Source organism: Centroberyx gerrardi, chromosome 9 (genome assembly GCF_048128805.1).
Source record: "Centroberyx gerrardi isolate f3 chromosome 9, fCenGer3.hap1.cur.20231027, whole genome shotgun sequence".
Taxonomy (NCBI): domain Eukaryota; kingdom Metazoa; phylum Chordata; class Actinopteri; order Beryciformes; family Berycidae; genus Centroberyx; species Centroberyx gerrardi.
Window position 1 is genome coordinate 18,081,885 of NC_136005.1, and position 18,686 is coordinate 18,100,570.

Here is an 18,686-nt window from a genome sequence, read left to right on the forward strand (position 1 = left end):
TCCAACATAAGGACAATGTCAAAAAAGATGGAGAACAGTCTAAGGATGCCCATTACAGAAGGAGCAATTTATATTAATGTTGTGAGTGCTTCAATTATAAAGAGGTGCTTTAGGGCACAATGGTGCCAGCCTTGGTGGATTAAAGCTCAAGCAGGCAATTGGTGAAGAAGGGGCTATTTCCTTGTGCAGTGCTCTTCTTGGAGGCTTGTTTGCGCCGCAACTAGATTTGCATGCATTTCTTGGTGAATAAAACAAAAACCCTGCACTCTTAGCTCAAGCAGCTGAGGCACAATGTGTAAAATGCCCCCTTGGTAACCTTGGTGAATCTGGACCTGGGTCTGCTACAATCTGAATTGACTGATTGATTAGCTTTATCGATCCTCATGGGGAAACTGAGGTAGCCACTCTGCACACAAAACACAGAGATCCAGGGGAGAAAAAAAAAGGTTTCCAGAACTACAGTCAGAATGTTGATACCTACATGGCTTTCCAGATAATAAATCATAAACCATTTAGGATCTTATTCTTGATAAACTGTTTGTATACATGTTCATATGCTGCTTTTATATATTTTATATTCCTGTGTACATGAATAAAGAGGATATCCCAAATATTAACATGCAAACCGATCTCCTGCACAAAATAGAATTAGGTGTATGTATGCAACCAAAAGTAAATAGAGTGAGCAGTTTGCATGTCTTAGTATCCCGGCTAATTTTGCTATGTCCAGGCATCTCATATGCTCAATAAAGTATCCAGACTATTGTCCACTTGATATGGTCAACACATGTCCAGTCAAAAAACACATTTCTTAGTGCACAAGACCACTGCTTTATCTGGAAACTCACTTCAGTTACATCTTTACAACCACAACACACCATTCGATTTACATGCAGGCAAATCATCCAGTAATAGGACTATTTCACCCTAACCCTAACCCTGTTGAAAGAGCTGGGGCAACCCTTTAATAATATGTTAACAATGAGAATATTAACCCATGTAAAGTCTCAGGTGCCTCCGGGTCAGATGAGGTATTTATGAGCATGTACCATTGCATGATATTCATCCACACTATAGGTGACTACATTATTATGCCTACAGCCATAACATTAGGTGGAACTAGAAGAATTTGTGTTTATGATATAGATTTGGTTACAAGATGGAGATTGTTACTATTATTATTATTATTAGTAGTGATAGTATTAGAAGTAGTAGTATTTATTAGTTCCTATTGTTATTATTGCTACATATAATTAGAATATTTTGACTGAAAACTAGAAGGTATGAGGCCTTAAGATTTTGCCTAAGCTTTGACATTGTACTCAGAAGAGTCTGCAGAAGACCTCTATTCTAATGGGATAATTGTGGTTCTACTATACCAAGAATAAGTTGTCCAAAGATTAAATTTGATCTACTTACCTTAGGGTATAAAGTATCTTCCCGTCATTCCATATTCTGAGCAGCTGATTGGGTGTTGTAATCCAGTGGGAATCTGCGGTCTTGGAATTTCTGAAGATGGTGTCTGGCAGCCAAATAAGTCCGACCATATTGCTGTTCAAAGTCAATATTTTCATTGTGCTGTTGTATCTGAGGCGGCTGTCTGTCCATGTCTGAGCAAAGATGATGTCGATTTGGTATTCCTAAAAGAGAGAATCAAAAGACCATACATCAGTTGATATGCAGCGTAATATCATTTTACTATTTAATTTCAAAAACAACATAAAGGAAATGTCACTAGTGTCTTTAACTAAAGGTGAAGAAAGGGAAAGAGGGAACAACCTTGCCTGTCACCCAAAGTATTGATTTTCCTTCAGAGTGACCATGAAACTGCATGGAGCGATTCTGAAAGCTTCAGCAACACTTGAAATACATTTTTCTTGTGTAACACAAGGGGAACGGGTGAGGAATAATATGTGAAGACAGCATAATCAACACCAGTTGGAGAATGAACAGAGTGTACCTACAAAGTGAGCCATGCCCTCTTCCTTCCCTGCTCTAATGCACAAAGGCAGATATTATTCAAGGTGATGTTACGAATGTCTTTGTGATCTTAGTCACTTTTAGAGCTCCTCATCTGAGATCTCTTACATCATTTATGAACATGGTGACGTCCAAAAGCATTGCTTCTGTATAGTCTATCATTCTTATACCATATATACCACTGACGGGAACTCCCTGCTGGCACGCAGACAAAACTCTACGGCTTTATCCGAGGTGCTTCCATTCAGAATTCGGAGGGGAATCCATCCAACTCACTGACTTGGATAGAGGTCAGCACCGGCTTTTAGTCGCTGTAACATGGATTACGTGGCTGAGTGCTCAGCGCAGGGTATTGAGGAAAACCCAGACTAGTAAAGACAGAGCAGATCTATGTGAGTCTGGAAACCATTAAGGGATTTACTGGGCTCTACTCTCCATTCTATCATACCAGTTCCACAGATAACAGATAAAGAAAGGAACCACAGTGAAATCTAGACTGTAGTGAAACGCAACATTATGAAGTTTCCTGTGACTTAGTTCACAAGGACTGTGGTGATTCAATGCACAGTGAGCCCCAGACTGCCTTTTCAATAATGAGTCACCGAAGTCTGGACCTCCTGATACAACAGGATCAAAAACATTAACCTCTCATCAGTCTTAACCATTTTAATCACTTTTGACTCTACACTCCTGTTTCCATTTCAAAAAGACTGAATGAGGATGTTTTGGCCATTTAGGCAGTTTTGCTACTTTTTGATCATGTGTCATTTCAAACACATTAGGCATATTCATAAAACAGTAACAGCACTGCGATGTAAAAAAATTTGTGTCTCAGCAATTTTCTGAAATTTGCCGGGGCTGTGATTTTAGCTGGCACTCCTGTCAGCTAAAAACAAAAAGATGGAGCTACAGTGGGCACCAAAACTGGATGATTGAAGAGCAGAAAAATGCCACCTGGTCTGACAAATCCTGGTTTCTGTTGTGACATGCTGATAGAAGGGTCAGAATTTGGTGTAAACTACATGGATCCATGGATCCATCCTGCCTGGTGTCAACAGTGCAAGCTGGTGGTGCAATGGTGTGGAGAATGTTTTCTTGGCAAGAGTGGTGGTGGCACACACATCCCTTGCCCTTATCTGAGGCAGGTGCTGAATGGAACTGAAGTCAACTAACAGGTGAAGAACAGCCTGCACACTGCAAGGCTCCCTTCAATTCTTCTCAAGCCAATAGAGCACCTGCTGGATAAGGTGGAACAGGAATGTTCATAACATGTCAGCAAAAAATATACAGGGTGATGTTATCGAGTCAGCATGACTCCTGGCACCTTGTTGAATCCATTCCTCAAACAATTCAGGCTGTTCTGTGGGCAAAATGGGTGTTTCACCCGGTAAAACCTAGGTGCACAGTACCTAATAAAGTGGTCAGGGAGTGTAGCATCTTGCATAGAGCAATATGGCTATCAACATCTGCCAAAGAGATATTTTGCAAAAAACAGCAAATCACTATCACTACAGATTCCTCCTTAAATTCATTCTTTATTTTCATAGTTTCTATTACTTTAAAAACCCTTGAAATGCATGTTTATCAATGACTGGAAGTCCTACTTTATACTCTTGCTAGCCTGACGGTGGTGTCTGTGTGAAAGTTCAATAGACCGAATACTAGATACATCAGAACAGCTGAGAAAGCCAAAAATCTCCGCAGCAGAAGGGGAAAGTTCTTAAAGTCGCCTTTAGCCACAGCACAATCAGAGACGTACAGTATAATGAGATGAATAACACTCTGCCCTCCTCCAGCCACCCACCCCTTTATCACACTGTTGCCATCTCCTGAAATTCATTTGACCTTTTACCCAGTCTCCGCAAAAGCAGGCCTTCATTTCAATAGCTCGCCAATTAGAATGAAGTCCATAATCAGGAGAACCACTGGGTCCTTCCGGTGGCGCTGCTCTGCTTGCGACCCGGGCTCGCGGTCTGCTGCATTTGCTTGTTTGTTTGTTTGTTTGCGTTTGATATTGTCTAAGTCCTCTAAGTGTTGCTTAATGTTGAGAAAAACATGCTAAAATTCACATGGCAACGAGCATTCAATTCGCCTGCCTGGCGCTGATCATATGGGGACTTTGTACGCCGTGCCAAACATTACCGGCAGGCTCAGCTACCTGCCATCTACACGGGGTCAGCCCTATGTTCCCTCAGCCCTATGTTCCCTCATTAATTTTTTCCCCCATCCAAATTAGGCCCTATGTTCCCTCAGCCCTATGTTCCCTCAGCATCAGAGGGTTAGGGTTAGGGTTAGGGTTAGGGGGCAAAAGGGGCGAAAACATTACCTCATTTGCGGAGGTACTGATCTGAGGGAACATAGGGCTGAGGGAACATAGGGCTGAGGGAACATAGGGTTGAGGGAACATAGGGCTGAGGGAACATAAACACGCTCCCATCTACACCCGAGACGCACTGTTAGCACTTCGTTCCGCCGGATCGATTCCAATGGACCTGCCCGAATGTGTGAGGCTACAACCTGAACGCAACAGGTGGTCGCGGAAAAGAGGCAGGCGAGGCGGAGTACGGCAGCGTCTACGACGATGGGGAAACAGACCTCCCTTGCCCTCGATGATACTGTGCAATTCAAGATCACTGCGAGGCAAAATAGAGGAACTCCGTGTCAACACCAAGGCATGTTTTGAGTACTGCACCTCAAGTTTGATGGTGTTCACGGAAACCTGGTTACACCAGGACATCCCCAACTCTGTGGTTGAAATCGAGGGGTTCTCTCGTCCGAGCGGACAGGAATGAACTATCAGGGAAAAACAGAGGTGGCGGCATGGCTGTGTATGTGAGTAATGACTGGTGCAAACAGTACACAGTTATACCCTTTTTACACCAAAATTAGCACATATATGCAGGTTTTTTAAACGCGGGTAAACCCGCTAAAAATAGGCGATTGACTCCTTTCCCATTGCCAGTAGACAAGTTTGTCTTTCTGTTTTTTTTCTGTTGTGTCACATTCGACGTCACGGACGCGCCGGAAAACACGGTTAGCAAACAGTAGAAAGCAGCATGGAGGCCAGTGACAATGTTACGGTGGTTACTTTTTTATATCTTTTACTTCAGTCTCTCTTTCAAACTCAACGCCGACTGAACGGTGCCATGCCATTGTTCCGACGGCCCATTATTCCGAAACCCCAATAGTCCGAAAAATGTCCCATTGGACCGAAAGCCCTCTTTTCGGTCCAATGGGATATTTTTAATGATATGGACATTGACGTGGCTACAGAGACAATAATGGGCTATATAAATTTCTGTGTGGACAATGTACTCACTAAAAAGGACGTAATTGTGTACCTGAACAATAAACAGACAACAGAGGGACATTATTGAACATCATTTTACCACTATGAACTCTAAAAAACTTTGGGATTCAATGAAAGCCATCACCAATATGGAACCAAGTAAAAGACATATTTCTACTACTGATGACCTACAGAAAGCTAATGAACTGAACGACTTTTACCTCAGGTTCCAAACCCATGATTTTTCCAACAAGTGCAATATTGTTTTAGACTCTCTCAAGGACGACACGAGCATAAGGCCTGAGGTGGATAGCTTTAAGGTGCGGTCACTGTTCCGTCAGTTATGCACTAAGAAATCCAGTGGACCGGATGGGATTTCTGCCCGCCTCCTAAAAACCTGCGCTGAAGAGCTTACCCCAGCTTGGTGTCCACTCTTTCAGCGCTCACTGGACTCGCACACTGTTCCTGCACTATGGAAAAAAACTGTTATCACTCCAGTTCCAAAGAAGTCCTGCCCAGTTGAGAACAATGATTACAGGCCTGTAGCATTGACCTCAATTGTGATGAAATGTTTTGAGAAATATATTGTGTCTTTACTGAAAACTGAGGTAAACCCAGAGTTAGACCCTTGGCAGTTTGCTTATAGACAAGGAAGGAGCACAGATGATGCAGTCAGCAGTACCACCCACTTAGTCCTTAAACACTTGGAGGACACTAAGGCATATGCACGCTTACTTTTCATTGATTTTAGTTCAGCTTTTAATACTCTTCAGCCGTATTTATTACTGGACAAATTGAAACAGATGAATGTAAATTATTTTATTATCAAATGATATTTTTCTTTTTTAACTAACAGAGTCCAATATGTAAAGGTAAATAAGGCAATATCTGACCCTAAATCTATTAGTACAGGGGCCCCCCAAGGGTGTGTGAGCTCCTCAGTTCTCTTCACATTATACACGAATGGGTGTGTGAGCAAAAACCCACAAAATTACATTGTGAAATTCTCTGATGACATCGCCATTCTTGGCTTATTATACAGAGATCAAGACACATCACTTTACCACTCCGAAATCAAACAGCTTGTGGATTGGTGTGATGCTCACCACCTTATTGTGAATGTGAAAAAAACTGAGGAGATGATATTCGACCCAAAGTCAATTGGTGACCACAGTCCAGTACTCATTCACAATGTACCCATAAATCAGGTTCCTTCATATAAATATCTTGGTGTCCACATTGACAGTTCGCTCACATGGCATGTTCATGTTGAAAACCTTTGTTCTAGGCTACAACAGAGGATGTACTTTTTGAGAAGGCTTAGACTCTATGGTGTAAATAGTAAACGTATGTTCTTGTTTTATCAAATGATTTTAGAGAGTGTAATTCGATATGGCATACGAGTATGGTGTGGTAACCTGTCAGCACAGTTAAAGTCTAAGCTCGCACATCTCATCCAAACGGCCATGAAGATCATAGGGAAAAAAGAACATCACTATCTTCAGTCTTTATATGAAAAATCTGTGCTCAGGGAGGCACAGAAGATTCTGAATAACCCAACACACATCCTGAACCCAGAATTCGAGGTGTTGCCCTCAGGCCGATGGTTCAGGATGCCAAATTGCAGACTGAACCGGTACAAGAATTCATTTATTCCATCCTCCATCAAGATATTAAATAGCAACAAGTAGGAGTACTATATTATTTTATTATTTTAAAGAACCACTGGTTGATTATACCTGGTTTTATTATTTGAAACTATTGTCTTTTTTATTACCTTTTATTATTTAAAACAACATGTGAATTGAAGTACGTTTTGCATGAGTTTGTATGTATGATCTATGTACTTGCGTGCATGTGCATTGTGATGTTGTTGACAAATGTGTTGTGTGATGCAGTGGCTTGGAGCCCAAGACAAGTTTCCCTGCGGGACAATAAAGTATATCTTATCTTATCTTATCTTGTGACCTTTAATTGTGTGGAGCTTGGGGGATTTGAGAAAGCAGAACATTATCTGGGGTTTAATGACCAGTGGAGGAAAAGTGCTGCAAATCAAATAAACAGAATTAATAGCTGCTGCAATCACATCTGGAAATGGTGAGGTGCAGATGGAGCGTACGGCAGATCAGTGATGGTGGGACGTGAGTCTTATACAACACACAAAATGAGTACTTTCCTATATAATTTCACATTAGAAGGGAATTTCCTAGGTTGACAGAATATTAAAGAGAGGATATTACACACATTTCAAGCCAAACTGAGAATGGGTCTTTCACTTCATCTGTCTCAGAGGGGCTACTACAGTGAGGCTGCTGAGCTAGGGGTATATTTAAAATCAAAGATGTTGCTGTAAAGTAAAAATGGACCCAATGCAATATATTCAAAGTGAAATACAGAGTAAAAATTATTCCCTGGGACATGCAGATCTGACAGATGCAAGAATACTGCATGGAAAGACATCTGCATTATAGAAGTGAACGCTGCTTTAGCGACTGAGGCATACCTTGGCCAGGATCTAATAATAGAAATAACTGATGCACATGAAGACACAGCACTAAATGCAAAGTTATCAAGACAATAGAAGACTGAAATATTTAAGTCATAGATAGAACTTTTAATGCCCAAAGATTGTGTGTGCATGTGTGTGTGTGTGTGTGTGTGTGTGTCAACCTGTTCAAATCAGCCAGTAGAAAACATGCAGAAACAAGAAATATTGAAGGTATACTGTGAGGAAAGAGTGAAATAATTAATACATTAAATAATTAATTTCATCGTAAAATCATCATTTCAATTCATCTTAAAGATGTTAAGTTGGGTTGCACTGAACTCAATTTCTTTCATAATGGAAATATTTTCATATTAAATTTCTAAATCATCTGAACAAATGGGAATATTACTCATTACTGTAAATCTGCATATGGTTTAACGCTGACTCTAGTGTGTGAGGAATCATTTTGCCAATCTTTATGATGTTTAAAATGATCGGGATACAAATGAGAGATATCCCTCATCAGAGTCATTAATTGCCAAGAAAGAATAAATGGTTGTAATCAATAGCGGCCCAGCAGAGCCCCCTTGCCAGATACCATAATGATATCACTGCACTGTTCTGCCATGCGGTGGTGCAGCATGTGATTTGTGTGTGAGAGGCGAGCGGCAGCGTATTCAGCTGACCTGCTTGTCCCCTCATGCAAATAAAATTCACAGCCTTATTTTATCATTTCTTGGAATGCAAAGAAGTTAAATCTAAATTAATAACCTTGCTGCACACTGTGTTGCATAGTGAATCATTTATGCTATGTTTGTCTGAGTCTGTTTCCCATCTACAGTAAAATGATAGAGCAGGATTTCCCTAATCACCGTATGCTGTATGGCTCGTAGTCAGAGTTGAGATAAGCGCACGTAGCAGGGATTTATCCACAAAATTGTGCAGGTCGGCATTCAGACTTTAGCCTTGTCTGTGCACCGAAGCTCTCATTAGGTGCCTCTGGAGCAGCTACATGTGTGGGCGGAGTTTCCCTAAAAAGAGGAATTCCCCAACATCTCCTGGTTTCTGTTTTTTTCTACTTTGCGATGTCTGCTCAGGAGAAAAAGTAGCGTAGCGTACAGTGGCAACTGTGTTTTTCTGATTAGACTTGCATTCAGTACCCACTGTAAGCATTTTATTTAGCCTAACTGATATGTTATTGCATTCAATATGGGAAACCTCTTAGTCCTAAAGCCATTTCCAAATTATAGCACTTGATATTGAAATCAAATTAAATAAAAACACAGATTAGCCTATTATAGGCCTAATGAACAAACAATGCAATGATGCAAGTTCAGATAATATATTAATTAATGAACGGCTATCATATAATTGGAACGTTTAGGCCTATTTGATCTACGCTATGTTTCTCTTTAAGCCAATAGAATTGTACATTTTTCAGAATGAAAGTGCTTCTCTTATAGTGAATGTGAGTGGCCTCCTGAGAGCGCCAATCCACAAAACCTCTCTTACTGCAAATGCTCTTACCATAATCTAAGTAAAATTTGACTGAAGTGACAATAGGCTACTTCTACTTGAGTACGATATTACTGTGCTCTTTCTACCTATGAATTTAAAATGATTTCCATTCCATTTTCCTGTGTCGCCTACTCCCACAATGATCAAACAGTGTAGGTGTTGTTTTACAGCACTGGCGATTTAAATAAGAGGACTAACATTTTTTCGGCCAAATCCAAGTGCAACTAACTGTACTGAAAGCATAGGAAGGGTAACAACCGGCCAGTGCTTGCTCTGGTCTCTGTTAACACCCCCCCCCCCCACCCCACCCCCCCACTCCTTTGCTCCCCCTGTGCATTTTTGTCTAACAGCAAAACACACTCAGCGTCTAAAGGCAAGGAGCATCTGCAGTAAGGGAGCAGAGAACAACTAAAACTGAGGATGACTTCACATGAAAATGATGTGGATATTCATTCATTCATATATTCATTATGAATGCATACTGAATTGGGTTTTATATTAAATCAGCTAATTCCCCTCTGGTAGCGTATCTGAGGTAAATCTGCAGACAGTAAAAGATGTATATAATGCCACAGTGCACCAGTTAAAAGGTAATGTGATTGTGAACTGAGAATGGGAATTCCCAAGGACCTTTCCCATTCAACCCCCCGGCACTTTAAACTGAAAGGGAAAGTGCATAGTCTGCTTTTCACGCTAAACAGTGTTCCTCTCTTCCTGCTGTACTGTAACCATCCCTCTCTCTCTCTCTCTCTCTCTCTCGCCCTCTCTCCTCGTTTCACTTGAGGACAGAAAAGACCCACACTCATTCAGATATGGAGCAACTAGAACTTTAAAACTGTATCACCATTTCCCACTGAATTCTGTGGTACACTGATTAAGTTGGAGAGTTTATTTCCCGTTCAGAAGTCCAGTGCCTGGTCACTGCACCAGATAAAGTAGGGCACAGCATACTGGTCTGCAGTGTGATGCTGGCGCTGTACTGTATGATTATGCAGCAAAAGGCATACATATCTGGCCCTGGTGCTTAGAGAGATCTTGTCATGTTCATTTCCTATCCTGGAAGCCTCTCCTTGTGTCCTCATTAGAGGCAGCCCAAGGTCATTTTCAGTGAGGAAACGCATGCTTTATCATCCAAGTTGTGTAAGTTATATGTGCTGCTGCTCAAGGCAATGCGCTGACAGATTGCTAACTCTATTTACAGTAAATCAATATTATTCATGAGTTTTTGTCAAATGCACAGCTATATCAGTATGTCAACATGGCCTGGGTGATCAACTGTGCCATTTGTCTATGATTGCATATGCTGTAAATAGCCTATTAAATTATTTATTAGCTATAATTAAAGACTGTTAAATATTCCCCTAATTCATGAGCACATGTCAAAACAAAGAGCTTAAAGTGGCTTCAGTGGTTTCAGCAATTGCAGATTGGTACAATCTCGTTTTTTCTCACTGACACCTTACGAGTTCATGAACCTCCAACTAGTCACTGGCTTGGAATCTGTAGATATCAGTGACAGTTGGACTATTTTGTTGTTGTTTTCCAACTCTCATTATCGTTAATTACAAAAAAGCATTACTTTACTGCAAACTGCAACCATAGACACAGAAAAATAACAGGGTTGTATAGCTGCTATTTTTAGCCCTGTGACAGCAGGGGCTCTATGGATCGCGTTGTCGGTCAGTCGCTTTCTCTGTTCACCACTATTTGTCACGTGGGTCAAAGTGTGCTGCAGGGAGTTAGATTGCAGACTCTCAATCGGGAGACCCGAGATCAATTCCACAAATTGATTCCAGGGATGCTTCCACAAAATTCAATGTCGTGGGGCTGCTCTTAATCTTGTTAAGGGTTATATAGCTGTTGTATATGTGTTAGCACACACCAGCTTTACACCAGCTTTTCAAAATTAACACTAGTGATGTCACTACAGTCACCTGGGACCATCAGTATTGATCACTGATAGTTAATCAGCTGTATGAACTGTGAAAGAGAAGTGAGAATGTTCCAAAGTGAGATATCACTTCAGATTTTGTTGGTTTAATGAAAAAGTGAGGTAAAGTGCTGAGGTAAAAGCACCAATTCCAGTTACTTGTTGAAATACAGATTGACATTTTAAACCAGGTCATCAAACAGAAAGGAAAGTTTGATTTTGGAGTTGCAACTTCCAGGACTCCAAACAAGAAATCTTTGAAACGAACACCCTCCGTCTGCATCAGTTCCACTGGCACTTTCATGATTCTGTCCTCTGCAAATTCCAGTGTACTGATCTCTAGAGGCAGATTACTGCTGAGAGGTGCCCCTCCTCTGCTCTGTGTATTCTTCAACAGGAAATTAAACATGAAAAAGACTGGCCAATATATCTACTTTGTTTAATTTAAAGTGAAATTGGGAGCATGCAAGGTTAACCATACAACCGTGCATGCTAAAATTGATTTGCTGGAAAAATGCAGCATGAACCTTCCTCCTGCCTTTGAATGAGCTCCTTTGCCTTCACTTTGCCGAGGTAATTTCACAATATTCTAGAGGAGGGACACAATAAATGATTAAGAACAACATGATGAGTCTTGAGGGACGTTCTGAAGATTGTGTGCTCAAAATGGACCTTATCAGTACCTTTGAATGACTAAATCAAAGAACTACCTTTTTTAGGTAAATATTATAATGCATGTCTGCACTATGATATGTACTCCATGTCACCCCATGACATCAAATGATTAGTAATGTCACAGCAGCTGTGCACATTAAATGCCTGGCAGAAGATTAATCAAGGAAAATTAAGAGGCAAAAAGCACATTCTAGTCACTCACTAATATCATTCACAAATGATAGCCTGTCATATGAAGGCATTTGCCCATCTCCTGATGGCAGTGGAATGGCAGAGTAATTTAGGTAGCATGGATGGATGAACACCCTAAAATAGGTAATTTACTCTATGAGACTAAACAGGCAGAGAAAAAGTTTTTCTGAGAAACTCAGATCTAAAATCTGTGATGGCAACCTTATAAAAAATCAAACCACTTGCAAGTTGGCCAAAATCCCGGTATAGAAACCATACAATCAACTCAACAATGAATTAATGAATCAGATAACCTTGTGAGTAGATACATGTACAAACACATTCTGAATTCTTGGAACATTTGATACATTTAAAATTGAAGCACCCAGGCCTGTATGCATAAAACATGATGCATTGGAGTTCATGCCGTAGACCAAACTGTCTCATAGATTTACATGGACAATGATCAATTTTGAAATTATAGGAAAAGTGAAAAATACCCCTTTAAATGATGATATGCAATGAAAACCCCAATCCCCAAACAATTCCAATGACAAAAACCTGGCATCCCAGGGGGCTATTGTTGCAGCTGATTTCAATATTCTGAATGCCTCCACCCAAACTGTTGTGTGTTAAACAGCCATGTAGCCTAAGTTCACCAGTTTTCATGCTCTCACCATGTTCACATGGGTTTCATTCAGGTGCATTAGAGACGGTATGGTGAGTGGTTAGTGTGAGTGATTGTTTGTCTGTGTGTGTTTGTCCGTCTACTTGTGTCTGCCCTGTGATGAACTGGCAACTTGTCCGTAGTGTTTCCCTGCTTTCTGCCCAAAGTGTGCTGGGAAAGGCTCCAGCCCCCCATGAATGCCCCTTCTGAATAGGAATAAGTGGGTAAAGAAAATGAATGAATGTACATTTGTAGAATACTGTACTTTTCAGACAGTGCTATAGTTACTGTAGGAACCATTTCAAGGTTCAAGTGGTTCCTCAAATTGCAATATTTCTATAAAGTAACATTCAGTTCGCTAAGATCCTCTTGATAACCATCATTTATAGTGTAGTAACTTTCCTCAAACCAGAGTAAGCTCATAAGGAATTGTTATTTCTATTGCGTATTTACCAGTGTGCCGATACAGCTGCATTATCATGTGGGCAGGCTCCTGTGGTGAAGCACAGATCTCCCAGATTTCTGTCCATGCATCCATCTTGATTTCTTTTAATTGGCTCTCAAATGCAAAGTCTCTCAGTCAGTGGTACAAAATAAAATCATAATGAAATGATGTATCATTTTTGAGAATGAACTAATTACACGTCAGGAAGAAAGAAAAAAAAACTCTGGTCATATTTCTTTGTGGCAATATCGGGTAAAGGGCGATGATTCATTACAGTCAGTTTGATATGTTAGGAAAACTGCCCCATGTCATGGCAAGAAGCATCTGTCATACTGACAGAGGGAGCGGAGGCAAATGCTTCTCTTCAGATGAATGGGGGCCAAGCAAAGCAATGGCATCCATATAGAGAACTGTTGTGATTCTGAGCTGAAACCTTGGCAACATTTGTATTTGTTTGTTTGTCCTTGGAATTATACTTCCAAAACAAGACTTTTATACTAAAACATGCTAATTATTTGCATTGACTCCCTAAATGTACATTTGTCTTCTCGTATCAGTTTGAAGTTCTAAAGTAAATTCTTATTCATGTTACGTATGCTTCGATATCACCCTACTCACTCACTACAGTATCTATATATCTACATCCTTCAGTTACGGACTATTCAAGAGCTTACAGTAGCAAAGCAAAATTATATAATGTATTTCCAAAAGATTAATACTGCACACCAAAACAGTATATATTTACTACATTTAGATTTTTGGCATTTAGTTGACCAGCTATGCTGCACATAGCCTGATATTCAGACTGAATGGCCATTTCGTTACCACTCCATTATTCAGCCTGAGATTGCTTCCTTGTTAGCTGTTTTCTGTGTGGTGGGGTTGATGATTGTCCCCGAACCATTCACTAGTGATTGACATATCCGGCCACTCTGACGCTATTTTCAGTGACACTGATGCTGGGCGATTGTCTTTGCAATGACAATATGTTGGTTAAGGGGGTGATTTCAACAAATATTATTCTGATGCAAAGATGCTGACTGGCTCGATTGTTTATCCGAGCTAGAACAAGCCGCTGACTAGAGCAACACCAGTCTCTCTGAATCGCTCAACAAAATCTGAAGAGCGGGCGGGATGTGATTCAGGAGTCTGGAACCAGGCTATGCTGCACGAGCTGTTTAGAGTATTTAGTATTATGGTCGTTTTTTTGCCCTTTTTGGAACTCTAAAGAAACAGCTCCCGGCCACTTCTGTTATTTTGGAGAAGGCTGACATGGAGCTGCGCTAGCTAACTCGTTGTGTGTTATGTAGGCTTCACTGGTGTTTTGACTGACATGAGGGTAGATTATGAGTGAATTTTCATCTTGGGGTGAACTACTGTATTCCTTTGATGGCCTATGTGTATGGACACTGTCACTGATAGTCGACAAGAAACAGTGCCATAGGGCAGAATCTATAAGCCATCTCCATAGCCCCAAACCAGTGTAACTGTGACAGAAATCTGACCTGAATGAGAAAGAAATCATCCTGCTGCCTGCAGCTTTGTCAAAGGTAGCAATGATTGCCCTGCAACAGACACTATCAGTCCTGAAATATTGTGGAGATCAATAGAGTGTAACAACATTAAACATAACATTTGCAATGTGACTGAGGGAGCAAGATGGCTGAGTGAGATGATTCCATAAAAGTGTTGCGGTTCATCTCTCAAGAGACAGTAACCTTGTCAAATCAAGATTTGGGGAAATATATGCACCATTAGTTTAGGTGCTTGCCATCTAGGTTGCTAAAAAACCACAGAATCTGGTGAGATTTACTAAACTTCTCAACCTTGCTGCATATATTGGTGCATATTTCCCAGTTCTTTGCATAAGCCGTGTGCATTCATCTGGAAACAGCTCAAGGATCAAGCCTCAGTAGACGACAGGGAATCACTTAAAGTATTGATATTCCTTATGACCGATAAGACCACTTATTGATGCAATGCACTGGACCGGTTGGAATGGTTGTCACCTGTTAGACTTTATATCCACCTATATATACAAATTATCAGCCACTTGTTCTGTTTAACATTCTCTTGTCTGTGGTTGACAACAAAATATGAAAACATAAAATTTACAGCATGGGTCCCTGCCAACTGATATGTCACCTCTGCTGCTCTGCAGTGGATTGCTGCTTTACAGCTGAGTCCTGAACTGAAACCGTTTAAGAATGATGCCCAGAATGCCGGTTCAGTAATACTTTATTGATTTTGACTTCAAAACTCTCATATATTACTTGTCTCTCTGAAGAGTGCACTGTGAACAAATAGGCTTTTGTCCATGCCATTTGGGTGCTTAGATTTGTAGCCACCCTATACGCATGCTGTGTGTGTGTGTGTGTGTGTGTGCATGTGTGTATCCTTAAATATTTGATTAAAAAAAGTGTATCTGCCATTCAGATTGTAACATAAATACTAGGGACTGGGAGATAGTACTATCACACTGAAAAGTGCTTGGCATTTGTATTCCCTATTCTCTCTGAAATATTGCACGGCTCTGTGCTGTCCTTAAAAGTCCTCTCTGGTGCTGGAGTGGCTTACTGTTCATGCACATATTCTGAGCGACAGCTTGGGGAAAGACCACCCCCCCCTCCACACACATACACACACACACGCACGCACACACACACACACACACACACACACACACACACACACACACGTGTTTCTTGTGTCTGAGACATAGGAGGTCATAGGCTGATTTACGCAGTCTTTCGGGAGAGACACAAGTCACCTGAGACAGACAAGGCCACATCTTATCATCTGAAGATTGGAGAGAAATATTGACAATCATGCTTATAACAATCCTGTATTTCTATTTATCCAGTCATGTAGATGTATTGAGGTGAGTATTCAATCTGATGAGGAAAGGAAAACACTGAAGGAAATGTACCTGCCTCAAAACCTCTGACCTTGTCACATCCTCTCAAAAGCAAGGTTTTGTGAATTGTATACACCTAATAACACTGACTATGTTTATATGCACACAAAAAGGTAATTATTGCCTTTAATAATAATAATAATGCTAAGAGTTAGTTATGTACTTGAGTAGCAAATGCATGCTCTGCAGTATTTACTGAATCATTCACCTCATCTGCCATATGCTAAGGTAACATTAGTTATTTCCCTTCTGGAAAATATCACAGTTAACAAATACATTTGCTCATCTTGCCTCATATAACATAATCACACTAAATCATGCCTATATATTGCATAACAGCCTGGACTGTGTACCAGTTCTGCTAGGAACAGCGTGGGGAGAAACTGTGAGACATAGTAGCCAGCCTACTGAAATTGTTTAGAGCGACAGAGAACTCTTTAGGTCAGCTTACTATAGAACTGTAGTTATACTCTCCTTCTATATCGTTCTTCCTGACTGCCAGAGGCAGGGCTTAACACTGGATGGCTCATACCAGTAAGGTCATTTTCAACCAACACTTACCCAATATGACCACAACGTGTCGGGCAGCCATGTTGACCCTATAGTAATAGGCAAAGGTGCACAGCGAAGCTCATGTAACTGCTGCACATACAGTATGTTCGACAGGGAAACACCCTTCAGGGCAGCACATGGAGATGCTCCTTGTTGGATGGGCCTTCATGCCTGCAGGAATCTCCTGGACTTGTAGGGTTAGGGATGCAAAACTGCATCCACTATCCAGTGCAAAAGCCTGTGCTTAGACAGAGGCTGACCCTTGTTATATGCGCTGTAGCAAACAAAAAGCTGGTCTGTCTCTGAGTGCTCTCACCGGGCACAAAAGCGTGGCTTGCTCTGGACCCTTCTCGACCTGGGAGGGGGTCAAAAACAGACAGTTCGACCACCTGGTAAATGTGGAGAGGTGAGCCTCTTAGGGGGAAATGAAGGGTTAGGCCATAGCTTAACACCTGAGCCATCTCATCTCCACCTTAAACATGTTCAGCTCACTAATAAGGTGTTCAATTCACCATGAAATAAGCACAAGAAATAACCAGGAGAAATACAGTCTTCAGAGACAGCCATTTCAACTCTGTGTGAGTTGACTGTGAGTTAACTGTGTGAGATGTTCTAAGGGAGGTGAAAACAAGGCCTCCAAGACCCTGGGGCTGGAGGCAAGCGGCCGTCATCCAGCAGTGACAGCAAGGAGCGCAGTATCACAGGAACTGTGCAGCGCTCGAGTCGGATGACGAAGATGCTAGAGCCAGAGTCTTTCTGCATGGCTCCGAGAGGTGAGACTGGGCCAACCAGATTTGGCGGTGAGCCACTGTCAGAGCCAACATAAGTTTACCAAGCTCCCTTGTTATGAAAGCGAAGGACTGCAGTGAGATAGCCGAACGCTCCTGGGTCACAGGGTTTGCCCCTGCGGACTGCAGAGAATTGTCCAAGGCACACATGAGATGAGAGAAGGAGCTCCACATGAGGCCCATGTGAGCTGCTGTATTGTAATCCTTAGTGATAAGGTCATCAGTGACACGACACTGTGGGCAGTGCACAGAGGGGTTCAGGGCCTCTTCAGGTAAGACCATCAGAGAGACTAGGGACCCTGATAGCTAAAGGTAGATCACTTTTAGCCTTGAGTCTAGATACTGGAATGGCCAAACACACACACACACACACACACACACACACACACACACACACACACACACACACACACACACTATTGCAGAATTTGTTGGTTGCTGTTTATAGTGTCAAAGTTGTCCGTTTGTGATGAGGGAGGTCAATGCCTTCCTGAGTTCTTTTTGGGTGGGCCAACATGTGGCGGCAGCTGGTGTTAGGCCTTAAAAGTTGGTCTGTCTCATAGTTAAGCATTTTGAAATGCACATGAGCCAGCCAGCTGGGGCCCGTGATGCCTGTAGGCATGACTCGTCCAGCGGAGACACAGGGTGTTCCTTTGTCTGAAACTATAGGGGAAGGGTCTTCTGGTGTAAAAAACATTTGCCAATAAGGCTAACATAATATAAACACTCAGTTTGTCAATTGGTAAACTGTAGCAATATGTCCATGTTGGTTAGCAGTCTTTGCAGTCTTAGTCAAATGAACAGAGCTCGCTAGCTATAGCTAGTATAGAGAACCCGAGGTAAAGCAAAAGTATTTACTGAACTTCTGGGATCATTCTGGTGTTGTGCAATTGTGCCATAGCCATGCTTCTGAAAGTAGATGTGAATAAGCAACTTCTTTTTTTTTGCTCTAAAGTTATTTCACTCTGCGTTAATAACAGCTGTATAATGAGTGGCTTTCCACTGACTTACTTTCTTTTAGTGCTGTCTAAAGGAAGCCACTGGGATGCCATTTTAAGAGTCATGTAGCCAAACAACTATAGCTACAACTTTGCCTATGCCTCATCAACAGATAACATAAAAAAAACAGTTAATCCCCATCCTGCAAAAGTTAAAAGGACTAACTACAACTCCTCAATTTTGACTATACTTTATACCATTTATACTTCTTTACAGGATGTCCGAACGTCTGAGTGTACTGTAATGCTTATACTGTGTTATTTTTAT

General features: G+C 41.3%; 1 protein-coding gene across 1 annotated transcript in view; it reads right to left on the reverse strand.

Moving 5' to 3' along the window:
• Window positions 1-18,686, reverse strand: part of gabrg3 (gamma-aminobutyric acid type A receptor subunit gamma3) — a 68,336-nt gene that overhangs the window by 18,259 nt on the left and 31,391 nt on the right. Inside the window, exon 4 of the mRNA XM_071923430.2 lies at window positions 1,420-1,640. Coding sequence (XP_071779531.1) covers window positions 1,420-1,640 — 221 coding nt within the window. The remainder of the gene's footprint in view (window positions 1-1,419; window positions 1,641-18,686) is intronic.